At 47.6% G+C, this 8,769-nt stretch overlaps 1 protein-coding gene across 1 annotated transcript; it reads left to right on the top strand.

Annotated features, from left to right (window-relative positions):
- Positions 1-4,497: 4,497 nt before the first annotated feature.
- RAG1 (recombination activating gene 1) lies at positions 4,498-7,582 on the top strand. The gene has a single exon (XM_010145185.1). It carries the CDS (start codon positions 4,499-4,501, stop codon positions 7,580-7,582), a length of 3,084 nt encoding a protein of 1,027 aa, XP_010143487.1. The 5' UTR covers position 4,498.
- The last annotated feature ends 1,187 nt before the right edge of the window (positions 7,583-8,769 follow it).

The raw sequence follows: 8,769 nt of genomic DNA, 5'->3' as shown, positions 1-8,769 counted from the left end.
GTCGGGTCCTGCACTTAGTTCACAACATCCCCTGCAGCGCTACAGGCTTGGGGAGGAGTGGCTGGAGCTGCCCAGCAGAAAAGGACCTGGGGGAGCTGGCCAACAGCGGCTGGAGATGAGCCAGCAGTGTGCCCAGGGGGCCAAGAAGGCCAACAGCGTCCTGGCTTGTGTGGCCAGCAGGATGAGGGAAGTCATCTTCCCCCTGTAAGAAGGGGGCACTAGCGAGGCCACACCTTGAATCCTGTGTATAGTTTTGGCCCTTCACTCCAAGATCCCTGAGGGGCTGGAGTGTGTCCAGAGAAGAGCAGCAGTGCTGGAGCAGGGTCTGGAGCACAATGTGCTGAGGAGCGGCTGAGGGACCTGGGGGGATTGAGCCTGGAGAAAAGGAGGCTCAGGGAGACCTTATCTCTCTACAACTACCTGAAAGGAGGTTGGAGCTAGATGGGAGTTGGTCTCCTCCCAAGGAGTACGTGATAGGACAAGAGGAAATGGCCTCAAGTTGCACCAGGAGAGGTTTAGGCTGGTCCTAAGGAACAATCTCTTCCCCGTTGGGGTTGTGCAGGGCTGTCCCAGGCTGCCCAGGGAGGGGGTGGAGTCCCCATCCCTGGAGGGGTGTAAAGGACATGCGGAGGTGCTGCTGGGGGTCAGGGGTCAGTGGTAAGTGTGCAAGTCGGAAATGGATTTGAGTCCTGTAGAATCACAAAGTCTGCTGAGAAAGGGAAGGGCTTGGGGAGGTGTTTCTGTGGTTATGCTGCTATTGCAGATCCCTGCGTCTGGAGCGCGAGCTCAATGGATGCGAGGATTTTTGCACAATGTTACGTGTGGAGACGGAAAACTTTCAGGGTGCTGTTGTATGACAGAGTTTGGTTTCTTTCCACTTTGAGTCAGTTGTTGAGACAGTTGTTCCTTGGAAACTAAGCATGGGTGTTTGACTGGGCTTCTCCAGAAAAGAGACTCTCCTGCCCGCTGGTTGTGGACCTGTACCTGGTGTCATATCTACGAGTGACTCGGTATGTACATGGCTGGCTTCTACAGAGCTGATTTGTTCTCTCTTCCCGGGGCCTTCAAGACCCCAGAAGAACATCACCAAAGAGGGGAGATGCTTGAAAATTAAGTACTGGTATCAGAAGAAAGGAGATTTTGTGATCCCTGATGTCAATTCACCCAAACCCCAGAGGCGTAGCGGGTGTTGGCCTGAAGAAGTGGGTCACTGACCTTCAACGAAATGGGTTTGTTGTGGGAGAGCTGAGCAACCAGACACCAGGTTCTCCTCTCTGAGAGTTAGCAGTGAAGAAACCAGCTCTGAAACTAGAAAGAAGAAAGCCAAATGCAAAACTTTGTGTTAAAACACAGTGCAGGTGCTCTTCAGCATTTATCTCAGAGCCCAGGAGTCTCACACAAGAAGACCTTGTTTATGTGAATATTGTGGTTAAGCCTCACAAATTGCCAGGTGCCACCTGGATTTGCACCAGTTCTGTGTCGTGTTTAGTTGAAGTAACCTGTGGTTAGCACCAGGGTGGCACTGGCAGCTCGGAGGGACAGGGATAAGTGAGATAAACAGCACTGCAGTGTCTTTAAAAAGCAGAGGAACAGAGAAAGGGCGAGAGCACACAGGAGGGAGCGCACGCGAGCTTGACACTTGGAGCAGACAGAGCAGAAGCTCTACAAGCTGACAGTGAGCTAAAGGTAGGCTGGTGGTGCTAATGACAGCATCCCAGATGCTTGTAGGACATCCAAGTGTTGGATCCTTTCGCCGGTTTAATGTGCAGGGCAATGATTTTATTTTATTGTCTATGTGTTTCCTCACTTCAGAGGTCATTCTGTTCATTTTGGGGAGACTATCTCCAAAGCAAGTTCTTCCTCGATGTCTTGCAATCTCGTTTGTCTTCAGCAGTGCGTGAAATGTTGTGATCCAGGAAGAAAAGGGATTTCTTTTTCCTTTTCAAGATAAAAAGAGGCGATACTGAAGAGGGCTGTCAGAGTCAATTAAATAACCACGGCTGGGGGTTCACGCCTCCGTAAGAAACTGAGTGCGGCAGGCAGGGAGAGGAAAGATTGTTCAGTGTGACCCCCGAGTAGAATGACAGGACACAGGCAAATTGCAGGAATTCCCTGGCAATTCCCAGGGCAAATTCCCCAGCACGAGGAATATTTCTAGCTCTCCCAGGAGAGCTGCTGAAACCCCGGCTGCCTGGGAATCAGGCAGTCCAAAGGGTTTGATGAGATCCTGTTGGCAACAATTATCTACGGCAGAAGGCGGAGGTCGAGTGACCTGAGAGGGCTTCTTTGTCATTCATTTCTTCCAGGGCATGTTCAATGAAAGAGAAAAAAGGAAAAGAATGGCTGAACTTTTCTTTCGCGGGAGTAAACCCTGTCTGATTCATTGGAGTCGGTGATTAACAGAGGGAGTTAGGTCAAGGGTTTGGAGATGAGTGTGGCACGGCTAGTCAAAGGGTCAGAAGAGCAGAGCAAGCATTAAACATTTTGCTTTAAATGTACTCGGTGCCGGCTGTTTCTTTACAATGAGTTAAGATACCGCCCCGAGGAGACATTGTTCATGGTTCGAGAGACTCTGAAGGTGCTGCCGGCGGTGGTTGCAGAGGGTGTTATGTAGATGAAAAGGATCCAGTACCTCTGCGGGTAACAGGAGCCACAGGACTAGTCAGGGGCAAAGGGGCTGTTGCTCAGCAGACAGAATTTTACCAAGTCTGTCACAGGATGCAGCTGAGAAAGTGAGACGGTGGTAATGCTCTGAGTGCATCCGGGCACAGCTGCACATCAACAGCTCTGTGAACAGCAGAATACAAGCGAGCGCGTTGCCAGGCTGGGCTGGTGGCGGACAGCAGGGGACCGCGGTGCAGGCAGGGCTATTTACCAGCACAGGCAGCTGGACGGAGCAAGACAGGCAGATGGGGACAGCGGAATGGGCAGCTTGTTCTCAGTGGGACGAAACGAAGAGAAGCTGGGAAGAAAACAAACCTAGATTTTAGTTGCCAAGGGCTAATGAAGTTTTTGAAGTTAAACAGAGCTCTTAAGGAAAGAGCTGTCATTCAGGATCTGGAAATTCATCAAAGCAGGCAGTCCTTTCCCAGCAGCATCCGACAGACTGCACTGAAATGCTGCTTTATGGCAAGGTTGTAAATGAAATAATCTCAGAAACACCCTGGGCACGTCACCTGAGACCGTGACATGGGTGAATCTCTTACAGAGGGCACTTTCCAAATAGATGCTGAACTGAAATTTCTAGCAAGTTGTGTGAATTGCTAAGTGGTGATAATAATCGGTTAAAGAAACCACAGCCATACCCACGTCATTTCTAGCTCTAGTGGAGAGCCTTAATGTAGGGTTTTCTTCATTTTTATTGCTCACTCCAACCAGATCAGTAAAACCAAAATAAATCAGAAACCGTAACTGAATCTTCTCTAGACCCTTTGTTTCCTTTGTTTCTCATAGCCGGGTGATGAAAAATACCTTTGTTGTTGTTTCTACACAATTTTGTTTTCTAAGTCTGATGCAGCAGCAAAAAGTTCCAGTGTTTAGGTAAAAGTCTTGTATTTATTTTTATACAGTACCCTATTTCCATGGCAACCACATGGATATTACTTTTGGCTGCATCTCTGTGAAAGCTAAAATTGGGGTCAGATTTGAACAGACATTTTCAGCTTTCCAGTACCAGTAATCCTGACAGAGAGAGTTCTCAGCAGGGTGCTTAGACAGGCCACTGACTTAGAGTGTATAAATATTCTCTCTAGAGCAAATCAGCAGCCAGTATAAATTGCCACATCTCCTTTAGAGCCCGGGGAACTACAGCACTTTGCACCAGCAGAGGATATACTCCTCCTGCTTTGGTGGAACTACTCACAGTCACTAAGCACGTGCTAAAGTACCTTACTAACCCAGGGCCTGAATAAAGTCCACACCGGCATCGAGGGGTATGTGCTGCTCTACTCATGGCATGTGCCAGACACTTCAGGTCCCATCAAGGACTGACAAGTGATGTGAGAGCAGTGGTCTTGCTGATTCAGATAATATTCCATGAGGCAGACAAAATTCTGTCTTTCAGACACCAATCGCGTTCGGTTTCGTGTCAAGAAGTCACCAAACTTTCAGTCTGCAATTCTGTTGTAGCTTGACTTACGGTAAGCTCAGTCACGTGTAAGAAGGAAGGGGAAGATTTGGATACTCGTACTGTTTGGCTTCATGCAAGGTGCCTTGGTGATCTAATAGATGCGTGGATGCCTCGGGAGCAAAGTCAAAACCCATTCGGGTATTCATCTGCGATGCTGCGTGGGCAGCCATGCCTGGGCCTCTCAATTCCGTAGGTGTCTTGGATGAGTAACTCACTTTCAAAGCATTTCTCAGTTACGGTGATTAGAACTGCTCTAGGAATGACCGCAGCAGCATTATTAATTTGGGAAGATCAGCTAATTTATGGCTTCTTTCTCTTCCTCAGGTGATCTGCTTGCTGCCGGATCGCAGCAAGTCAGTGGCATCACAAATGGACCTGCCTGAAGAAATTCAGCATCCCTATACCAAATTTTCTGAATGGAAATTCAAGCTGTTTAAAGTGAGATCATTCGAAAAAACACCTTCTGAGGACAGCCAGAAAGATGAGGCAGAAGAGGTCACTTCTTCAAACACAGAAATCGTACTGCATAGAGATGAAGCAGTGCCGAGAGGAGAGGAGATGGACTTACTGGGCAACAGGCAGGCACTTGAGAAAGATGCCAATGAATTGGAAACACAAGCCAATCACACTCATCAGAACCATCTCCAGCAACTTTGCCGCATCTGTGGAGTTTCATTTAAAACTGATTCTTACAAGAGAACCTATCCTGTGCATGGGCCGGTGGATGATGAAACTCTGTGTCTTCTGAGAAAGAAAGAGAAAACAGCGACCTCTTGGCCAGATCTTATTGCTAAGGTTTTTAAGATCGATGTCCGAGGCGATGTTGATACCATCCATCCCACTCGATTTTGTCACAACTGCTGGAGTATTATCTACAGAAAATTCAGTACTACTCCATGCGAAGTGTATTTTCCTAGGAACAGCACGATGGAGTGGCAGCCCCACTCCCCAAACTGTGATGTGTGCCACGCCACCAGGCGCGGAGTCAAGAGGAAGAGCCAGCCACCCGGTGTACAACACGGCAAACGTGTGAAGACCAGGGCAGAATGCGCTCGAATAAACAGAGGTGTAAAGAACCAAGCACAGCTCAAGAACAAAAAGTTAATGCAGGAGATTGTGAATTGCAAGAACATACATCTCAGCACCAAGCTGCTCGCAGTCGATTACCCAGTAGATTTCATTAAATCCATCTCTTGCCAGATCTGTGAGCATATTCTGGCAGATCCCGTGGAAACAACATGCAGACACTTGTTTTGCAGGACTTGCATCCTCAAATGTATCAAGGTTATGGGCAGCTATTGCCCCTCCTGCTGGTATCCTTGCTTCCCGACTGACCTGGTAACCCCAGTGAAATCCTTCCTCAACGTTCTTGATAGCCTGGGTATAAGATGCCCTGTAAAGGAATGCGATGAGGAGATCTTTCACAGAAAATATGGCCAACACCTCTCCAGCCACAAGGAGATGAAAGACCGAGAGCTCTACAGCTACGTAAATAAAGGCGGCCGACCGAGGCAGCACCTCCTGTCTTTGACCAGGAGAGCTCAGAAACACCGTCTGAGAGAGCTGAAACGTCAAGTCAAGGCTTTTGCTGAGAAAGAAGAGGGCGGCGATATAAAGGCCGTGTGCATGACTTTGTTCCTGCTAGCTCTAAGAGCGAAAAACGAACACAGGCAAGCAGATGAGCTGGAGGCTATAATGCAAGGGAGGGGATGTGGACTTCACCCCGCTGTCTGCCTGGCGATCCGAGTCAACACATTTCTCAGCTGTAGTCAGTATCATAAAATGTACAGAACGGTAAAAGCTGTCACTGGGAAGCAGATCTTCCAGCCCTTGCACGCTCTGCGCACCGCGGAGAAAGCCCTCCTACCAGGCTACCATCCATTCGAGTGGAAACCTCCCTTGAAAAACGTATCCACTAACACAGAAGTGGGAATTCTAGACGGGCTGTCGGGACTGCCACTCTCCATCGATGACTACCCAGTAGACACAATTGCAAAGAGATTTCGATACGATGCAGCCTTGGTTTGTGCCCTAAAGGACATGGAGGAGGAGATCTTGGAAGGCATGAAAGCAAAAAACCTGGATGACTATTTGAGCGGTCCCTTCACTGTGGTAGTAAAAGAGTCCTGTGACGGAATGGGAGATGTCAGCGAGAAGCATGGCAGTGGGCCTGCTCTCCCAGAGAAGGCCGTTCGCTTTTCTTTCACAGTCATGAATATTGCTATAGCTCATGGGAATGAAAGCAAGAGGATCTTTGAAGAAGTGAAGCCCAATTCAGAGCTGTGTTGCAAGCCCTTGTGCCTTATGCTGGCTGACGAGTCGGATCATGAAACTCTGACGGCAATCCTGAGCCCCCTCATAGCAGAAAGAGAGGCGATGAAGAACAGTGAACTGCTGCTCGAAATGGGAGGCATCCTGAGAACCTTCAAATTTGTCTTTAGGGGCACAGGATACGATGAGAAACTCGTGCGAGAAGTGGAAGGGCTAGAGGCCTCGGGTTCCACCTACATTTGCACCCTGTGTGATGCAACTCGCCTGGAGGCATCCCAGAATTTGGTCTTCCACTCCATAACCAGGAGCCATGCTGAAAATCTGGAGCGGTACGAAATATGGAGATCGAACCCGTATCACGAATCTGTTGATGAGCTCCGCGACAGAGTGAAGGGTGTTTCGGCCAAACCTTTTATTGAGACTGTGCCCTCCATAGACGCGTTGCACTGCGACATTGGCAACGCAACCGAATTCTACCGGATTTTCCAGATGGAGATCGGGGAAGTTTACAAGAATCCTGATGTGTCTAAAGAGGAGAGAAAGAGGTGGCAGTTGACTCTTGACAAACACCTCAGGAAGAAGATGAAACTGAAGCCCATGATGAGGATGAGCGGAAATTTTGCTAGAAAGCTCATGTCCAAAGAGACCGTAGAGGCGGTGTGTGAATTAATAAAGTGTGAGGAAAGGCACGAGGCCCTAAAAGAGCTAATGGACCTTTATCTGAAGATGAAGCCAGTGTGGCGATCCTCGTGCCCTGCCAAGGAGTGCCCAGAACTGCTGTGCCAGTACAGCTACAATTCACAGCGTTTTGCTGAGCTCCTGTCTACAAAGTTCAAGTACAGATATGAAGGCAAGATTACAAATTATTTCCACAAAACTCTTGCTCATGTTCCTGAAATCATTGAAAGAGACGGTTCCATCGGGGCCTGGGCTAGCGAAGGAAATGAGTCTGGAAACAAACTGTTTAGGAGGTTCCGAAAAATGAATGCCAGACAGTCCAAATGCTATGAGATAGAGGATGTCTTGAAGCATCACTGGCTTTATACCTCTAAGTACCTCCAGAAGTTCATGAACGCTCATAAAACATTAAAAAGCCAGGACTTCACCATCGATCCAAAGGATAGTTTAGGTGACTCCTTGCCATCGGAGGTCTTGGAAAGCAACGAAGCAGCAGAACTCTAAATGTAAAGGGCATTTGGGGTTGGGTTTGTGATGGTGCCTTCCTGCGAGGAGACGGCTCCTTTTTCAGGCCTGTAGAGGTACAGGGAAGCCTGAAACGATCCTTTTTACACTCCCTGTTAAAGGCGCTGAGTGGAGTTTAACAAACACCACGTCTGTTGGGAGTTGCCAAGAGGCAGCGCAGGGCTGTACGGACCAGCCGTTATGTAAGATGGAAGCAGAAAAGATTGTAAAGAAGGGTCTTCACTTTATCTCGATCTCAAGAGTGTTGTTTATGCGTGAGAAAGCCAAAGCAAAAAGGTTTTATATAAAGCAATATTTAGGAATGAATATGATTCGGGAGAGTTGCTGAAAAAGGGAGCATGGCTATTTGTACTGTTTGCATTTTTAAACCTATTTTGCTATTCACTTTTTAAGAGGGTTTGATTATTTTATTGATGGTCCTTTGGCTTTTATAAGTAAAGATTCGTCAGTGAGACACTTGGGTAATTTTTTTGCAATAAAGCTCACTTATTTATGTATAAAATACTGCCTAAAGATGCCAACTTTGATCTCACGCATTTTAAAAACCATTATTATTTAACTTTTATATTGTAGTACTGCTTAGGAGCAGATGGTGGTATCACCCAGCTGATTTACTCTATGCAGATAGAGGAAGCTGGAGTTTTTTAAAGATATTTTTATCGTAGTCTGTTTACTCTAAAATGCAAACTTGTTCTTGTGCTCCTAAATCAGGATTTACTGTGCCTTGTGGTTATCTCACTGTACAAAGTACATTCAAGCTCTACCGTGTAGCTTGTTGCTTCTTGTCAAGTTGGCAACTTGTCTTAGTAGAGTTTTACTGGGTGAATTCCTGGCCTCGCTGAAGTCCCCAGTACATCGTCCTTCATACCAGAGGCTGTTTTTCAGGAGGTGGGTATTGCTTTGGTCAGGTCCACGCCGGTGTTCTGATTTCCCCTGGTGGGTTATTCCACTGCCCAGCGCTGATGTGCTGTATCTGATACCGAGCTCTGCCACACCGGGGATACACCACGCTCACAGCCTCATTTTCCAGATCTGGAGGAGAGGAATGCTACTTATTAAGCTCCAAGGTAGTTGGCATGCAAGATTAATTAAAAAGCAATGAACTGTCTTGAAATCGCTGCGTACTGTATGTTTAGTTGGGATTCCTTCGTACTCTATGAGCTGAA

The sequence above is a fragment of the Buceros rhinoceros genome, unplaced genomic scaffold (genome assembly GCF_000710305.1).
Source record: "Buceros rhinoceros silvestris isolate BGI_N320 unplaced genomic scaffold, ASM71030v1 scaffold36141, whole genome shotgun sequence".
NCBI classification, from domain to species: Eukaryota; Metazoa; Chordata; class Aves; order Bucerotiformes; family Bucerotidae; genus Buceros; species Buceros rhinoceros.
This window is presented reverse-complemented; position numbering and strand designations above follow the sequence as displayed.